This window comes from Arvicola amphibius, chromosome 12, assembly GCF_903992535.2.
Source record: "Arvicola amphibius chromosome 12, mArvAmp1.2, whole genome shotgun sequence".
NCBI lineage: Eukaryota > Metazoa > Chordata > Mammalia > Rodentia > Cricetidae > Arvicola > Arvicola amphibius.
The window spans coordinates 96,179,617-96,199,990 of record NC_052058.2 but is presented as its reverse complement, the minus strand read 5'-3'; the positions used below and the strand labels follow the sequence as shown (position 1 = coordinate 96,199,990).

The window sequence follows — 20,374 nt, the reverse complement described above, 5'->3', positions numbered from 1 at the left end:
GTGATAGATGCATACATAAACTTTCTATCTTAACACTTAATTGAAAAATTCACAACAAAACTCTAAAACTACAGCAAAACCCTGTCTCAAAAAAAAAAAACAAAAAACAAAACTCTGGCAAAATGAAAATGAAAAATTTTATAGGATGATAACATAATGAGAATATTCTATGTTGGACTTCCCACACTTCCTAAAATGATCAGTATTCATTGAGAACAATGCTAACTAACATTTAAGTCATAAAAATACCTGCAGGTCTCTAGAGGTGTTATATCATGAGGGGTCATTTTAAAAAATTGTCTTGGGAACTGGAGTGGTGACTTAGTGGCTAGTCCACATGCTGCTCTTGAGAACTAGAAATATGTTCCCAAATACCCACCACAATGACTGAAATTCAACAATTTGTAACCCAGCTCCAGGAACTCTAATGCTACTAGCTTAGGGCATATACCTACCAGCACACACATGTGCACACACACACACACACACACACATACACAGACACACACATACACAGACACACACACACACACACACACACACACAGAGAGAGAGAGAGAGAGAGAGAGAGAGAGAGAGAGAGAGAGAGAGAGAGACTTTCAAATAATAAACCTTACAATAACAATAGTATTGGAATTTGAGACCATCAACTTATTTTATAGCATTTAATAAACCCTTTGGGAGTAGAGATGACTTGGAGGGAAATCTATGAGTGATCCTAAAGAATTATAAAACATTAATAGTGTTGATGGTTGACATCACACTTCCCTTTCAACAGAGACAATGTGAAATTTAGAATGAACAGATCTGCTTCAAACTGTGGCTTCATGTACGGCCTCCTGGGTGATTTCATCCAGATTTGGATAATTCTAAAATAAAAAAAAAACTGCATCTATATTACATATTATGCCAGCAATCACTGTACACACAGAGACTAAAAATGACCTCCAGGGAGGAAGTGAGGGTCCAGTACTGAGCACAAGTACCCTGAATTCTGGTGTCATTCTTAGCTCCAACTGCACACTCACAGTTTTAAAAGTTTGTTCTATGTTCATTGTATTTCAGAATTCTGTGTAAGTTGGGCAAAGATTCACGTTTGCTACATTATACTGCAAGTACTTAATGCTACATCTCAAGGTAATTTTCTCTTCCTGACATTTACCTTTTCCTTAATATTCTGGTCCTTGAGCTTATATTTGATCACAAGTACTATGCTCATTAAGAGAGAATATATGGACTTAAATTTCCATTCTGTTACCTACCATTACTATGGTCTTGACCATTTTCCTCTTTTGCTTTAAACTGCAGTTCTTTGTTTATAAAATGAGCACGTTTGTACTCAAACTCAGAGAATTTCACACATTATCTGTGTCAAATTAAATATTCAGGAAGCAGTGCCTGGGTACCAGGGATGTCCCCAAAGTATAACTTCAGTTGTCAGAAGCATAATAATGACCCAATGAAGGCAGATAGTTCACCTTTCTTTTTATACATTCTTACAGTTCCATGCAAATATTAACAATGTTTCCTTTTTAACCAAAAGCACACAGGTAATCTAGGCAGAGAGGAAAGAGAATGTAAGTGTTAAAACTGTCCTGTGGGCACTTCTTTGAACATACATGAAAGAAAACCACTGTGAATATGAGAGAATATTCCACATGACTAAATGCTTGGCTTTAAATGATTAAACAAGAGAGTAAGTGAATGGTAAACAATATTGTCTCAAGTTATTTTCCCAGCTAACAATCTCAGAAGGTACTTGCTAATCTAATATAAACTTAAGGTCTGAAATATTTGGCTCTCTACATTATGCAGACGTCTCAATGAGCCATTGAAATTTACTAAATGACCCGATTAAGTAAAATCAGCACTTTATAGATATGTACATACATACATAGAAAGAAGGAAATGTGACATGAACAAACAGAATTAAATGAGTAATATGAGCTTCTGAAGCCCTGGTGATGTCCAGGTCCGAGCTGCTGCTGAGGGCAATGTGTGGGTCAGCATCCAAAGCCACTAGGATGAGAGAAGAGCTTTTGAAAAGACAGAAGCATAAAGTGTTTTTATGTTTGCAATTTTCTTTTTATTTAATTGATTGGGTGGGGGAAGTTTCTTTGTAGGGAAATGCTGTAGTGGTGTGGGAAGAATATACAGGGACTGGAAGTTGAGTGGGATTGGGGTGCATGATGTGAAATTCGCAAAGAATCAATAAAGAATAATGTTATAAAATAGAATAATATGGAACTCTTTCCTATAAGTGAAGAATTAAAAATTATGACTGACTGCAAGACTTTCTCTTAAAAATTGCATAAATTATTGGATTTTCTCAAAATCATTTAAATATAGTCAAACAGAAACATTCTAATAATAGTTCCCACAATTCCATAAATGTCCTTATCATTATCTTCCTTCCCCTTGTGTTTCCCTAAGCTGGAAGGACTTTAAGTTACAGGTAGTCACATCATCAGCATAGGTCATAGTACCTAGAAACCCATGAGACTTTGTCCTTTCTTCCACTTGTTCACTGAAGCTCTGGGCAAAGAAGACCTTGCTTCTAACCAGAGATTGTTATTGCCTGTGGATCATGTAGCGTTAAAAGATTCCTCTCTGGGTCTCCATTTACTCTTCTAAAAGGTGCCCTTATTTTCTAAAGGCTTTTCAAAGAGCTACTAATAAATAGCATGCATGGGTATGTTCTAAAAATACATAATTGCGTATAAATTCTGATAAACTGTGAACATATAGGAAGATATTTGCCACCAGAACCTCCCACTTTAATTTGGCAGCAATAGAGCTAACAGTCATCAGCAAAACTTCAGCTTTGCTTCAAATCTGTAATCTAATCAAAGTATCAACATGGTGAGGATCAGTGTGTAATAATTACAGTAAAATTACCATGTGCTGATCCAAAGTCTTGAATACATTCACTGTTTCTATTTCTAACATATAGCATGTTTCTTATAGCCAGCCTTATACAGTATGAAAATTACTCTGCATGTGTTCATACATCTTGTTCTTCAAGAATGCTCTTTTTCACTCTCTGAGCACATCTGTCCTCTATACCAATTCTCAAATCTATTCCTTCTACAAAGACTGTGCTAAATGTTCTTTATTCTTTTAATATAGCCTTCTAGTTCTAAGATCTGTTTGTGAAACTATCCTCCAAATTTCTCACTTAACCTTTGTGTGCTTGCTTTGGATCACTAGGGTTCACATAGTTTCTTTTCTTTTCTCTTATTATGAATGTCTGTTTGTGTGTAGGTGTGCATGAATGCAGGTTCCTATGGAGACAAGTATCCCTGAGAACTAGAGTTACAAGTGGTTATGAACTGCTTGACATGGACGCTGGAAACTGAACGAAGTTGCTCTGCAAAAACAAGCACCAAGTGCTCTTAACTCCTCAACCATCCTTTCAGTTCTTCTGTTCATGCAGCTTTCATGGTCTCTAAGAATCCTCATTTTATTGTATTTCTATTGATATCATCAGTGGTACACAGATATGTGATTCATGATCATTAGCAGATATGTGAAGGCATTAGTAAATGAAAAGAGTCAGAGAGAATAGGGAATGTGTCCAGTTGTCCACACTATACTGGGCAGAGTGTGAGGAGTGCAGTGAGGTGTATTGTGAAGTTAGGGGGAAATAAAGCACATCAAACCTCATCACAGCTTGGATTAAATAGTTCCTGCAATTCTCCATGTATTTCTACTTTCCACCCTGCTTGCCTTTCTGACTAGCAATTCCATTTTATAATGCCTGAGTCGTATGAAAAGATATGGTGCATGACTTGAAAACAATCTCTGTATTCACAGTTCTATTAAGTGAAGGGAGAATGTTTATGTCTATGTAGATACCTGAATAAAGAAAATGTCTTGGCCGTGTACCATAGATAACATGCTGGATAAATAGAAATAACAGGTAGATGTGTACTTAAATGGGTGTATAAAATGATAGAAATGGAGACATTGGGCTCAACACATCTGCAACTATATGGTATTAATAGGGAAACCCAGTTACTGCACCAACAATGTGAAGACCAGCACACTTGTGCAGGATGGCACAGGACTTTATGGACATGATTTACTTCACTGAAGCCCTTTCTATGTCAACAGAGTTGAACTGGGCACGCAGCTACAGATCAGCAAATTCTCTATCTAAACACTCCCTTGCCAACCAAGCGCAGTTTTATATCTTTTTTCTTTCATTATCAAAATACAATGTTCTATTTCAGCAAACCCAAGGAAGGGAACATGTAGGTCCCTTTAAGCTAAGTTTAGATTTCCAGTTCTTCAATAATTTCACCTCTAAATCACACAGAGATGTATTTGCTTCCTGAATTTTTTGTTTTAAATCTGAATGTGAACAGTGTATTTTATGAGTAATTCTTTCCTATTCTCTCTCCGTGTTTAGTATAAACATTGTTATTTTAAGATACACTGGATTCTTTGAAATATTCACTTTAAGAGAAATATTTAGATTTGAATTTCAAACAAAAGTTTGACTCTCTGCAGCTAATAAGGAAGATGACTTGGGTGTGAGATGCTGTAGTAGACGATTGTATTTGTCATTTCTAGCAGTTTAAGCTAGAATTTAACAAATAATAAAGCAATCAAACGCTTCTGGTCATTTGAGAGGTGTAAATGTGCTAACTAGTGCACTTTTGCAAGCCCTTTGCTGCTTTTGCTAATAACTTGTTTGTTTCCTTAGTGAAGTACTCTGCCACACCTTACTCAAAGGAGAAAAGGAAGACATGAAAACAGTTCACTAGATCCCTAACCTGATTTTCAACTTTCTGAGATGTGATTCAGCAGCTGAGGGTGACATCATTTCCATAATTCTCCGGGTATGTTAAAGAAGGCAGAGCATGAATCGGAAACTGGAAGAGGGCATTGGCTCTTCCTGGAGCTGAAGTTAGTTACAAACAGTTGCAAGCTGTCTGGGGTGGGTGTTACAAGAATTCTAGGAACTGTTAACTACTGAGCCAGCTCTTAGGCCTTGAAACTTTATTTTTTCTTTTTACTTGATTTTATTGAGCTCTACATTTTTCTCTGATCCCCTCCTTTCCTTTCCCCTCCCCTTCAGCCCTCCCCCATGGTCACCATGCTCCCAATTTACTCAGGAGATCTTATCTTTTTCTACTTCCCATGTAGTTTAGATCCTCGTATCTCTTAGGGTACTCATTGTTGTCTAAGTTTTCTGGGATTGTGAATTGTAGTCTGGTTTTCTTTGCTTTAATGTCTATAAACCACTTATGAATGAGTTCATATGATATTTGTCTTTCTGGATCTGAGTTACCTCACTCAGTATGACGTTTTCTAGATCCATCCATTTGCCTGCAAATTTCAAGATGTTATTATTTTTTCACTTTTGGGTATATACCCAAAGGATACTCAATCGTACCACAAGGACATATGCTCAACTATGTTCATAGCAGCATTGTTTGTCATAGCCAGTACCTGGAAACAACCTAAATACCCCTCGACCAAAGAATGGATAAGGAAAATGTGGTATATCTACACAGTGAAGTACTACACGGCAGAAACTTTATTTCTATTACCCTCTTTCATACCTCTGAGAGGATCCATGGCTCTCATATCAAAAAAATTCACCTTCTGTCACTCTTTTAAAACTTTTACTATGCTTAATTTGTCAATTTGTGGGTGCCTGCATGTCATGGCACATGTGTGGAGGTCAGAAAACAAGCTATAAGAGTCAGATCTCTCCTTCCACCATGTGGATCCTGGAGACTGACCTCAGATTATCAGGCTTGGTGGCAAGCATCTTTACCTACCCTGCCATCTTGTCAGTCCTTGGCTCTTATGCTTACTCTCATCTCTAACTGTTTTTAAGATAAACAAGTCTCATGAATAAGATAAAAATTTTTTTTTGACTAGATGAATCTACTTACATTAGTCTTTGGATTTTAGTAACTTTCTGTTTGTTAAAAAGGAATGGCATAGTTATTGAAAATGTGACAGGCATGAACAAAAATGAAAAAAAATAAATAAAAGCAGCAACTCATGCTATTTGAGCTGTATTTAATATCAACCATATTCTGTCCTAGTGTTTGCATGAATATATATGTACATGTATGGAACAAAATTGAGAGGAGTGTGCATGTAATTGTGAAGAGTGCAATTTTCAATTAATATTTTTTTAAAGTTTTAAAAGACAGTAATCTATTAACAAATTATTGGTTGACCCCAGCACTACCCATGCTTAAACAGATACAAATTTGATTTTGTACCACTGTGTTGATGAATATGTAGAGTAATAAATGAGTATTATGTGATAGAAGGGAAAAGAGTCACCAACTGACTAAAATGGGGGATATTATAGAAGACTTACATATGTCAATACAAACAGTGCATATATTTTTCAAACATTTATCAGTATTTGCAGCCAGAAAATAAACACAGATGAGTCCTAGTGCATTCTGCACTTATATAGCCCTTGAATAGGGTGGAGGTAGGGGTAGGAAGGAAATTTGCCGGGGTAGCAAAGGTAGCAAAAAGTCAGCACCCCTGGTGTAAGCCAAAACATAGTAATTTGAAGTTTACTGATAATTATGAAGAACTGAATCATTAAGTTTTAGTGTGATGCCATTAAGAAAAAAAGTGGCAGAAAACTTCAAATAACTTTTGAATATTTTAGTTCTATTAAGTATTTCAACAAGGGTTTGCATTATTTCTTATTGTACTTTGAACATAGTCTCCTCCATACTCCTTCATTTATTTAGGTTTTATTTTCTATATCAAGCATACACTGTCAGTGACCATTGTCCTAAGATTTGTCAGGGACCATTGTCCTAAAAAAATAGCAGGTGTCATTGCCCTAAGGATGTTTGCAGAGAACCTGCCCCACATCCCAACTATCTTGAGAACTATTTGTTTACGAACCCACCCCATATTCCAACTATCTTGAAAAAATGTTAATGGAATCATATGGAATTCAATTAATATTTTATTGTAAGCTTTTATCTAATGTCATGTCTTTCCCAAGTGATTATTTTAACTGTTTAACAGGTAAATAGTTGCAAAATTACTTAGCCCTATGAATAAGTTTGTTTGTGTACTATTTTTGTCTTTATAAATTACTCTTCATAAAACCCAAGCCCTCTTCAAAGACATCAAGATATAAACACACCTCTACCCTATGTGAATGTCAGCATATTTGATGATTTTAAACATTACAGTGAGGTGGTACTGGAGGTGAAATTGTGAATGGATGTGCTCATAATGCTTTGCATACATGTGTTCAATTCTTAAAGAATAAAGTATTATAAAAATGCTTAAACTTAAACCTGTGAATAAGAGTGAAAGAATGTTCAAGAAGATAAAAGCAGAGGTCAAAGATAAGAAAATTGAAGTGAGCACTAAGTGAGGTTAAACGGAGGACAGTAAGGCCCTACAGCTTCTATAACTCTACCAAGTTATGGTGACAAACAAGAGTCTGAGCCTGGTAATGTCATTTAACATAAACAAACAACAGCAGCATAAATATATTTGCTTGCTTTTCCCAATGCTGAGATCTCTAATCATAGTAAATAATATTGGTGCTCCTTAGATTAATGTCCTTCATTTTTCATAAAAGTGATAACCATGACTTTTTCATCCTGGGAGAGGAATGGCAAAGGAGATTTATCAAGAAATATCAAATCTCCAGAACATCTCTAGAGACAGGATTGCAGGCCCTTCCCATTTAAAAATCTGTGAGGCTACAGTCTTTCCAGATATTAAAAACTTCTGTATCAGAGAAATTGGGCATAGTGATTAAGCATGTAATTCCTGTACCTGAGAGGCTAAGACAGGAAGTGTAATACCATGAGTTTAAATCCAACCTGAGCTATAGAGTGCATTAGTGCTGGAGTAGTGTGTGTGTGTGTGTGTGTGTGTGTGTGTGTGTGTGTGTGTGTGTATGTGTGTGTGTGTGTGTGCATTTCACGGGGGAGTGTACTAGTTTCTTTTGTTGTGTTAAACATGTAACTGAAAGAAACCTAGGAGAGGAGAGGTGCTGTGGGACAATAGTTTTATTCTGTAAACATTTGTTTCTTGTACTTGTTTAATAAAATGCTGTTTTTTGTTTTTTTGTTTTTTTGTTTTTTTTTTTTTTTTTTTTTGGTAGCCAGGCAGGAAGTTTAGGCAGAGTGACTATGCAAGCAGTAGAGGCAGTGAAATGAGAACAGGAGAATTCTGGGGAAAGGATTCTGCAGTCTGCAGTCGTGACCCAGCTGCAGAAGAAGGAAGATGTGATTGCCTCGCCGAATAAGGTGCCGAGCCACCTGGCTAACATAGACAAGAATAATGGACTAATATAAGTTATAAGAATTAATAAATAAGAGCCAGAGATACTGGGCCAATCAGTTTATAATTAATGTAGGTCTCTGTGTGATTTCTTGGGGACTTAATGACTGCTGAAACCAGGCAGTACAGAAACCTCAGTCAACAGAAAGGGTTTATTTGGCTTAAGCTCCCAGGTCAGTGAGAAGTCAGGACAGGCATTCAAGGTAAGAACCCAAAGGAAAAGGCAGATTGCTTTTCTGTGAAGCATTTCTTCTCCAGGGAACTCACTCACAGCCAGGAGAACGAACAGAAACTAGAGAGGATGCTGCTTGGTAGCCTGCCCACAGGCTCTTAGTTAGCTTTCTTATCCAATCCAGGATCACCTCTGAGGAATATTGCCACTCACCGTGAGCTGGACCCTCCAACATAAATTAACATTCAACACAATCCTCCACAGACATGCCCATAAGTCATTCTGCTCTGGTCAAGCCCTCAGTTGAGACATCCCTTCTCAGGTGACTCTAGGCTCTGTCAAGTTGACTACGAAGCTAACTAAGACAGATGTTCCTTATGACTGACAGAGAAGAGTGGCTGCCATGGATATCAGCTGTTTGTACAGCATACAACTTAGGCTAGCAGATTTAGGAAAAGATTCCAGATAGTGAAAGAGCGTGGGTGAGGGCCCAGAAAAGGGGTGTTGGCAAGCTTTGAGCAGATACAGTCATTTATGTCACGGACATGTGATGTGAAAAGCACCTTATCATTTACTTTCTGGAGGTTGGATTGTGTATGATGGTTGACTGTTGGGAGATTGGGGATTCATGAAACTGTGAGAGATGAGGATAAGTTTTCTTTATTATTAATTTCAAATCTTATATTCACAGATACATTTCTTGAAGAAAACTGAAAACAAAGAAAGAGAAACAACGATAATCTACACAAGCCCTCGCCATGCAACAGCATAGGCTCTTAAGCTGTGCTCTGTGTGGAGTCAGTGTGGTACATAAAAATTATTGAAAATAACATGTCACCTCACACCTTGAAATGTCTGCAAGGCTGCTTAACTAATGAGGTCTTCACTGACGGTAAAGAGGTTAGAATATCGTAGGTTTGGGAGCCTAATTACATTTTGTCTTGGGTTTTCCTCAGCACCCCTGTTAGTAGCCACTTCTATCCACCTATGTGTCTGACATAACATCCTTATAACTAATAAATAAAACCTTTTGAAATGCAATGATTTAACGAACCCTAGTTCTCTGTAACTCAAAGACTAAGAACATCATCAGACAGCATCTGAGGCCTCCCTGTCAGAGTCCCCTGGTTTTGCTGTAACCTGCCCTTTACTATTTCCTCCAATATATTTTCAAAGTACCTCCTTTTGTTTATAACTTTCTTCGTTCTCTTACTTAACCAAACTGTTACCACATTGGAATTTGGAATTTGGGTGATCTAAAGTTGTTTTTCCAGGCCATGGTCAATCATACTTGGGTCCAGAATAAATTATCTCATATTCCATTTTTACATTGACAGTGTTGCTCACTTTCTAATAAATACATCATTAAAGACATGCCGATTTTACTGACTGTATATATACACATGAATGTACCTGGTAAATTTAGGACATTATCATAACATTCATGAATGGAGCAAACGCTCTGTATAAGTGAACTAGTCATGGGTATGGTCTGTGTGTTAGAAAAGAGAATGGTCTTTCAGAATGAAATGGCAAAGCAGATAGCAAGCTCTACACCTGATGGTTGAAATCTGCTCTGCTGCAATGAATACCTGTGCAGCATCAAGCCGGTCAACATTTCACCCCACAAGCAGTAGGAGCTCAAAAAGCTGAAGTCCCAACCCTAGCTGAGGACCTGTGAATAGCTGATGGCTGATGGGCTTGGAAAGTCAGCTTTCTGTGAGGGTGTGGCCCTTGGTAAATAGACAACACTCTAGTAGACGACTCCAGACCTATGAACATATGAGCAGCCATAACTGTACTTGGTGGGTTAAAAGCAACAACTACAAAAAGGACACAAATTTGGGAGGGGTTCAGAGACAGTGGGGAGTTCTGGCGGTAGCAAGGGGAAAAGTGGGGTGAATATCAAAATACATTGAATACTTGTACGAAATTTTCAAAGAACAAACTTAGCATATTACAAAATAAAATAAGACAGGCTTTCTTTTGTCCTTCTATCTGGAAAATTTTCTAGATTCAACCTCATGTTTCTGTGTGAATTTAGTGTTAACCGGCTGTTAGATGCAGCATGTGTGATGTAATCTATTATACGGCTGTGCAGAGAAGGCTTTCACTGTTAGATTCACTGGAGTTCAAACTGATTACCAAATAAAGGTGCAGAGATTAACAATTTTAAAAGCAGACAGATTTCCAGGCTTCAAGGAGATGTAAGTAGGAAGATGTTATAAATATGGAGATCTCAAGGACAAAGGAAAACGTGGGGCAAGCCAGTTGTTTAGCTAACCATGAACCAGCACCCGCCCAAGGCTGCAGTGACACCCTCATATACATCATTGGAGAACCAGCATAGACAATGACAACACACGTGCCAGTGCCAACTAGGCAACCCTCCTTCTCTTGACCGATAATGCATTAAGCGTTCCTACGATGACCTCCAAGAATTAAATGAAGCTTCAAAATGAGCTGGGCTTGAATTCATTCAGGTGACTTTTATGCTAAGAAAACTATAAAAGTAAAAAGAAAGTCTGTCTTTCACTTTCAGATATTATTGTTCACAAGGAGTTCAAGGTTACCCCTCCATGAAGGTGACTCCCACTCAATTATTTTGGGTATGTTTGGAATATATAAATAAAGTAAGTATCTAGTGACTGCTAGCAAGAAGAGTGAGTTTAAACAAAGCACAGATCCACCTACTGTTACTGCCCTGCTAAGAAGGAATCCGTCAGGGAGATGAGCTACAAACCCCAGTGAGCGTCAGAGGGGGTAGTGGACAAAGGGCACAAATAATATGCATTGTACAAATGTATAAAACTTTCAAAGAAAAATTATTTTTAATGGAATAAGAGTATTCTAAAGAGGTACTTGTGTCCCTCCATTTGACTATCAGATTTTTAAAACAGTGGATGCCAAAATATTTGGAATTTCTTCATGAACTTCATGGAAAAAGAGGTAAAAGGCTGAAGCCTGGTACCACAGAGGAGAGCTATGTCTCAAAGGAAAGGGATTTCACACAGTTCTTACAGTCTCACAGGGGACACTGGAACCCAGACAATGAGGAAACAACAATAAGTAAGATCACACCTCGACTTGTACTGTTAGCTACAAATATACCTCTTGCTGATTATTTAAGCCTAATCCTGACAGGAGGGCCAAAAAGATGGACTGGGGAGTGGGCGTAGTTCCAGAGTTCTCTGTTCTTCCCAATGTGATCACACTGAATAATTTCTTTTTTTTTTTTTTTCTATTCCTAGTTTGTTCAATCAGATTATTAAGGCTGAGTAGCTGAACCTGGCTTATGCAGAAATGTCAGGACCAAGGCTTTGATCCCAGTAACTCCAGGAACACAACCACTCTGAAAACAGTCATTGTCTTCCAGCTATGGATAACATGGCAACATCTTCAGTGCTGTTTACACAGACTGCCTGCTCTCAGAGCGTCGACTCTGCATATTCCAATTTCAAGGATTACTTTGACAGCAAATCCTTGTGTAGACACTATTTCTCTAATGGATTAGACTGTCATAGGTGCGGTTTAGCCATGCAGCGTTACTCCCATGTACCATCTCAAGATCAAGTTAATCCAAGATAGTTAAGAAAATTGTTTTAAAAAAGCAATTAACACCAAATATGTGCCTTTAAACCTTGAGCTGTATAAAAGCAATATTTGTGTCCTAATCTGAAGTGTACTTCAGTCTAGCCTGCAGTTCTTTGCTGAGATGTCTGTTTTCCTCAGGTGTTATGATAGATACCACAGCATCAACTGTACACAAAAGAAGAATGCATGTTTAAACAGTACAAGCTAGTCTGAGAAGGGGGTTAAAGGCCATGATTTTTTTCTTACATCCTAAGTCTGGCAATGTCTACAATTTGGTTCAGAGTCACAGTAAATATATAGAGAAGGATGAGTCACCATTTCAAATCTAATAATTTACAGTGTTACTAATGTTTAAAGAACTCTGGAACCATCCCTTTTATCAGTTCCTTTGATGAAAACCTGTGTTGACAATTATGTGAACAATTAACAATGATCACATCCTGGGGATAACGATCAGGAGGAGACCCGTGCATCAGGACAGCCCTTGATAATAATGTATTTTACTAGCTATATTTAAATTAAAAATATATTCATTTGTGATAAAAAAAACTATACCAGGTAAGCCATCATAGAGAAAAGACAAAATTCTGTAGATAGCTGGTCTCAAATTTATGAACAATTACAAAGGAAAATGCAAAAATATATTAATAAAATCCCTTCATTGTAGTCGCTATCTAGAATAAAAATGCCATTTCACAAGTCATATTGTAGCTAATATTAACTGACATATGTTCAGGAAAAAATGGCCGTAGGTATCAATTAAAGACATTCATTCATTTTTTTAAAAAGTTACATTCGTGTTCTAGTTTCTTTTGAGGAATTGGGTTGATGTCAGATAAGCAAGTTTGATTTGACCCTTGCCCTCATGAGTTAAGATATCTTCTTTTAATAGTGTCTAGAAATTAATGGTTAATTTCTTATTATTAAGACTTTATCATAAAGCAAAAGCATGTAAAAATATCATATTGTAATGCAAAATTAATCAAACCCAAAGTCTATATACATCTCAATGAAAATATTTCTAAGCATTTAGAATAGCCATTGTGAAGGTTTGTTAAAACATTCAAGAAGAAATAAATCATTAATAAGATCAACTTTATCTGAATAATGGCAAAATTTTCCTCTATCATACAAATGATACATATTTTTATGCAAATGATATGTTTTCATACAAATGAAAATAAATGAAGTATTAATCTAAAGAAAGTAAATGTCAACAATTACCTCTTTCCCCTTGAGACATTCAGCACACACAGCCAGACAAATCACACACACACAAAGTAGACTTGCTGCTGTCTTCACAAATCTATTTTTCTTGATTAATTTAGCTAGTAACTTCTCTTATTAGCATCCATTAAGACAAACAAATACTCAAGTTACCACACACTGGTTTTGTTTTATTTTCTTATTTTAATACAACTTTGATTTAAGAAAAGTTGAAGCAGTTTCATTTTTAGGGCAGAAAGAAAGACAAGTACAGTAGAGACACTAGAGTCAGTTTTAGATGAGGACGACAGCTGTAGAGGTAGTGATGCACTGCTGAGATCCTGGTTCTCTCTAGGATGAGCCTGAGTTCTCACCCGGTTAGATAACACATTTGTGACTCTAAAAAATTACAGCAGTACACTTACTTCAAGTGACTTTTTTGTTGTTGTTAAAAAGAATTTAAAACCAACAATATACCTGAAAAGTTTTTCACCTACCATTGATCCACCGAGCTTCTGGATTATGAAGTCCAAATCCTTTCCCCAAAAGCTCCTCTAGTGACAATCTTGTTTCTGAAGAATTTGTTAGCTCATCTGAAAAGAAAAGACATACAAAGTCAGGAACTTAATTGCGTTGTTTTTCTTACAAGAATAAGATTTAAGATTTAAAATACTTTGCTTCAAAATGCACATTAACTAGACTTCAATCTGAAGTGAGCATTTGAAATAGATTTTGACACTCAAAGATTGTTTCTTGACGCTTTGCTTTGTTTTGCAAGAAAAAGTCTTATGAAATGGAGACTGGCCTTTAATTCCTAACTATCTTGCCTAGGCCTCCAACACTTTAACATGCTAGGAGTGCACTACCACACCTGGTCTCAAATTTTTAAATAAGTCTTAGAGTTTTATTATGCAATTGTTTTAGTTGATACCAATTTAATGGATCTGTCCCAAGGAATACACTGACACGCAGACCCCAAGAACAGGGAAGAACTATTGTTTTTGCATTCTTCAGCAAGACCCCTTTCTGTGCCTTTGATCATAAGCTATTCCTCACTTTTTACACTATTTAACAGGAAAATTAGCCTTTTGTAAAAAGCTAAATATGAGAGAGGTAGGGACACATCACAGACAAGAGAGAACTTTCTAATCCAAGGCAATTTAAATAAACAGAATGAATGAAAAATTGTACCACACAATTAGCACCTAGCAAGTGCTAAGCAAATCATATTCTTGAATACCAAGTTCAAAGAGTAAAGAGCTACAAAGGAAACAAGTATTGCACATTAACCCCTGGAAGAGGAGCATGATTTGATTTTCTTTTTATATTTCAAAGCCCAGAAATAGAAGACTATGGCTTGAATTAAAAAGTTGTGTTTGTAACACCCCTTTACATTCATGGGTCTATAGAAAACAATTTGTCACTTTTTTTGCAAAATAACAGCATTGTTTATTTGTGAATGAGCGAATTCTTCTCGGTGACCTTTTAGCTATGACCTTCCCGCTGACTGAAAACTAAATGTCAAAGATATGTACTAATCTCACTCGATTTTATCTTTGAAAAGTTCAGCCTTTATTGTTCCAAGAGCTGGCTGTGGCTTCTCTGCAGTATACAGGGCGGTCACTCATTTCAAATACAGTCCACTGCATTCATTAACTAACACCATGGCTGCCAAGATGACTTCTTAAAAATGTGAGAAGTGTCTGATTTCTGTTTTAGCACCAGACATGACTATATGCAGATGTAAAAAGCATGTAGTAGAAAAAGATATCATCTGACTGTTTACTGAGGAATCTGAAAGGTCAAAATTTGAACTTTCTTGGGGATAGAGAGAATGCTCAGCAGTTAAGAGCCTTTACTGCTTTTCTAAAAGATCCAAGGTTGGTTCTTAGCATTCACATAGGAGAGCTCAAAACCTCCTGTAATTCTAGAGCCAGAGTATCTGGTGACCTCTCCTCACCGCTATGGGCACTTGCACACATGTGATATACACTCATAAACACATACAAATCAAAATGACTCTAAAGACATTGAACTTTCCGAATTCTGACAAAAGGTTTCAAATAACAAGTACCTGTGGAAAGAGGAGACTTGTCTATTCAGACAGGATCTTACATTTACAAAACAAAGCCTGTGTCAGAGGGGAGTAAGGATGCAGGATGCTGAGGAGCTTTGGAGAGACCTACAGATTTTCTTGCCCAAGATGCCAAAGAAAACCTCAGGAGCAAATTGATTTCCTTTGTCTATAAGAAATTAAACCCTTCAGATACTCTCAAAGTCAGTTTAGAGTTTTCTAAAAAACCCAACACAGTTTATCTTCTGCGTTACTGAAAGTTAGAGCCAGGGATACTCACATCACAGGCAAGTACTCAACCTCTGAGCAAGTTTTACATGCTTTGCTTACTATTTCTTTTAGGATGATGAATATATGCACATGAATAGACACATGTACACAAGTGTGCAACCGTATTTATGTATGTACTTGACCTTGCAGCAAAAGTATACAACATTAAACAGTTTTATGTATAAATAATTATTCAAATATTCAAAACAAGCATTTGTAATTCCCAAAAATATCCTTCTCTTCTTTACATATATTGCTATTTCTATTTATGTGTGAGTGTGCACATGTGTTCAAGTGTTCACAAAGCTAGAAGAGGGTATTTGATGAGATGTAGGTGGAGTTACAAGCGGCTACTAAGAGCGGAACCTGGGTCTCCTGGAAGATCAGCAAGCACTCTTAACTACTGAGCCATCTTTCAAGGCCCTTCAAACAGGTCTGTTTACACTACAGATCACATCATACTGGACTCCTCTCAGCTAGGAATCCTTATCTCTCTTTATACACACACACACACTCTCACACACACACACACACACACACACACGGCATCTGAAAGCTTGTTAAAGTTTTCAGTACTGATGCTGGGGATAACTTACTACTCTCATATTTTCTTACATTTGAAATATTCCATTTTTGATTGCTCATGTAGTTTACCTTCATATTAAATTTACATCTAATAGCTTGAGGTTACTGAAAACAGAATTTTCCCAATGCAAGTGACTATTATAGATAAGATTAGTAGAAACTGTATCACAACTTGTCAGAAATTGCATATACATATGAAATCCTGTAGGAAAGATAAAGGAAAATTATTGATAAATATTAAGGATAATTAAACCTTTTACTTTTCTGAAATTCAGCAATATTATATCTGAATAGTTTTTCATATTCTCTCTTTATTAAAGTTTTAGCAGTCTGGTGTTTAATGTATATTTTTATGTAAGTGTAGTTTCTTATACAATACTAGTGGAAGCCTATCACATGCAAGTCCTGCATACTCTTCAGGCATTGTCCTTTCGTGGAAAATAAGAGCAGAGAAAAAATATGGTACGTTCCTTGCTCCTTGTTCACTTTACTATGTGTCCTGTATTCATTTTCTTGTGTGTTTCACTCTATGCCATTGATGACATCACCCCCAGCAGTCAAGATGCAGAAGAGTCTTCATCAGGGTCTCATGGACCCCATATCTTCCTCTCATTAACTCCATCCACTCATTGACTTTGACAACCGGTATTCTCTGTGGATGATTATAATAAACACATTGTGTCAGTCTCAGAAAGTCAAGTTCACAAGCCTTCTCTTATAGATGGAGCTAAATTTTATATTAATACTATTGTTCTGTTAAAAGAACGTAGCAATAAAATGACTTCTAACAAAATTATGCTCCACCCTTAGAGCATTGTTAGAGAAGTTTCCACTTGTGGTTAATGGGAAGTAACACAGGGATTTACAATTAGACAATGTGCAGAGAATGAAGGCTATTGAAGCACTCAGTCCTAAATTGGTTGTCTTCATTAAAACAGCCCTTCACTCCGGACTCAGAGAGCTATGTAGAAAAGGTAGACAGATTGCAATTGCTAGAGGGGATGCATTACACAACAGGATAGATGCATGTATGAACTCACAGAGACTGCAACAGTGTGCATAGGGCCTATATAAAGTTAAGCTAGAGAACGTCCCAGTGCTGAGTTGGAGGAGTAGACATGGGTTCTCATCTGTAATCAAACCCGTCTCTCTGAATGTGGCCAACAGCGGGGGCTGACTGAGAAGCAAAGGACAATGGCGCTGGGCTCTGATTCTTCTGCATGGACGGGCTCTGTGGGAGCCTTCTCAGCTTGGTCGATCACCTTCCTGGACCTGGGGGGAGTTGGGAGGACCTTGGACTTAGCATAGAGTGGGGAACCCTGATGGCTCCTTGGCCTTGAGAGGGAGGGAGGGGAGGTATGGGTGGAGGGAAGGGGAGGGAAGGGGGAGAAGGAGGGGAGGGAAGGGGGAGGAGGGAAGGAGGGGGGAAGGAGATGGAAATTTTTAAATATAAAAAAAAATAAACCATGAGAAAAAAAAAAAAGGTACCTTTAATAGATACCTTCCAAAAGGGGGGAAACATCAGTTTTCTTTGGTGGAGTCTCACTGGACATACAAATCACACTTCAGGGTAGACACCATACCTAGCAGTAGATGACCAGCCCCAAACAAACTCAGTGGTACTTTAGCAGACATTTTGTCTCATATTGCCTTTTTTGTACATTTTTTTTGCCTTGTTGGGTTTTTGCACACCCTTTTTACAAAAAGGCATGCCTTAGTAAGCTACTTTCACTTTCTTCATTAGTTCTTTTGTACAAAAGCAAGGTCTTTCTTTGTTTCTAACAATACTCACACATACACACTCAAGTATGCACAATGCAAAAATGAGTACTCTTTTAAAAAGGAGACAGGAAACACTAAGACCCGCATATTGAAACCCAGTTCTTCATGTGACAATCAGACACGAGGAGAGTCACCGCAAAATGTTTAGTATTTCATTTTTTTTAAAAGATTGTCTCAGTAGTTTATCTCCAAAGCTAATTTGCAGCAGAGCCATTCAGGTCACTCCAAGTAAACACTGCGAGGTGGTGGAAAAGCAAACTGGGATTAGATTGCATAGCACGCTGCCATGCAAAGGTTCTTCCTTAATAACTTCAGTGGAGGGCTTTACATTACTGCAATATAAAAAAAAAAAAACTTTGCTAAAATTAAAAGTTTACTTCTTGTAGGGCTTATCATTCTTGGGAAGTTTGTTCAAACATGATTTACTTGAACTGTTTAGAATTTAAATATAAGGGATCTGCTATGGCTAGATTTAAACTATGTCCTAATGTTCACATGCAGGAAGAGAGCTATCCAGGGCAGCCTAGTTCAGAGGAGGACCTTGGGGAAAGGATTGGATTATGAGGACTCCGACCTCAGCCTTGGATTAGTGCAGTGATGAGATTATAATGCGATAGGTGAATATCAAGGGTGATGGACACTTAGAGGTAAGATTGAGTTGAAGAACATAGATCTTCAGTAACTCCCTCAGGGACCACATCCTACCCCCAGCTTCCCCTCTTACCCTCACACCCTTCCTTCCCCTGCCCCTTTCCTATGCTTTGCCATATCCCCCTTTCCTGCAGCCCCATCTCCTCCACTCTTTCTACTGACCTTCTTTTACTCTTCCCTCTGTCTCCTTCTCCCTTTTTTCCTACCCCCTTCGTCTGACTTCCTCTCATGTTCTCCCTCCTGACATCTTCATCCCTCTGCTCTTCCATCTTTCTTTTTATGTCCTTCTTTTCTTCTAGTTTGTTTTGTAACAATATCCTGCAAAATGGAAACTTTCATTCTGGAGGAAGGCTCACTGATGGTTACAGAATTCCAAACTGAAACATGACATCGTGGATCTTTAAGACTTTGCAAGTAAACAACTCAAGCAAAATCGGAAGCCTCTGAAAGCTAAAAGACTCCCAAGTTTCTCTTCTTCCCCCAAGTTTATTAGGCGGTAGGGACTATAAACTGCGAAGCTACCTACAAGTTATTCATGAAGTTCTGGGGATGCAGCACACATGCTGGGATGGGCTTTGTATAGACCACTGCCCTATCAACCATGCTCCTATAAGCAGCCACCCATACTTCTATACTACTAATATATTTATGGGTTTTCCAAGTTGGACTTGGATAGAATCACTTGGATTTGTCTTAGTTTTGTATCTGGGAGGAGTAGATGCTTGTTCATGCCTCCCTAAGAAAAGTCACAAACCACAGCCATAAGGTGAGCAGCCACTCTGCCCACCACACATTCCCAACTGCCATGTCTTATTTTCTTACAATACTCCAGAAATAAGAGGCAGAAACACCTTGAATCTTCATTTATAGGCCTCTAAATCTGTGAGAAAAATAAATCTTTCCTCTTTAAAATGGGATTTTCCTGAGTATTTTGACCCAGTGATTGGATCATGAGGATTCAGAACCACCCATGGATTCATCTAGAGCTGGTGATATACAAGCCATCAGGGTGATGCAGGACAGAGTGAATGTGGTAGATAATCAGGGACTCTCTCTGGCACTCTATCCTGTTCCCAACCTCTCCCCCTCTCCCCCTTCCTACCTTCCCTTCACCTCTATGTCCCTTTCCTCTTCCTCTTTCTCTCTTTACCCATTCTTTTCTCCATTCTTCAATTTCTCCTTCCTGTCTCCCTACATCCTTCCCTTCGGGTCACTTGCTATATAAGCAATATTCTCCTAATGGAATGTTTTCTCTGCTTGTGGGAGTTCTTAAGTCCCAGGATATTCTAAACTGACTAACAAATTAGCTCACTTAGGTGTATGGATACCTGTGCTTATACATGCATGCCAGGCTGAAAACCTATCACAGGGTAACTATTGCTATTAAAGTGATTAATATTTCCTAACCATGTAAGACTTTGCTGTCGTTATGAACACCACAAACTCCAGAGAAATGGAGAATGTAATAATAATAACAGTATTTACAGACCTATAAAAAGGACTCATAACTTTCAAATAGCTACAGGATATAGAAGCAGCTAAATTGTTCCTCTTTGGAAATGTGAATTCAGTACTAGAACAAAAATTGAAAAATTCATTCCATGTTCTTTCTTAGACTCTAGTCTGTTATTTAAGATCATAGACTGCTATTGGTATTTCTGTTCTTCCTTCCAAAACAGAATCCAATCTTGCTCTTAAACGGCCTTTGAAATTAGTTGGGTACATAATCTCAG

General features: G+C 37.6%; 1 protein-coding gene across 1 annotated transcript in view; it reads right to left on the bottom strand.

Annotated features, from left to right (window-relative positions):
- The window catches only part of Dpp10 (dipeptidyl peptidase like 10), a 717,576-nt gene that overhangs the window by 525,069 nt on the left and 172,133 nt on the right, over positions 1–20,374 (bottom strand). Inside the window, exon 3 of the mRNA XM_038349339.1 lies at positions 13,777–13,872. Within this exon, the coding sequence (XP_038205267.1) occupies positions 13,777–13,872 (96 nt within the window). The remainder of the gene's footprint in view (positions 1–13,776; positions 13,873–20,374) is intronic.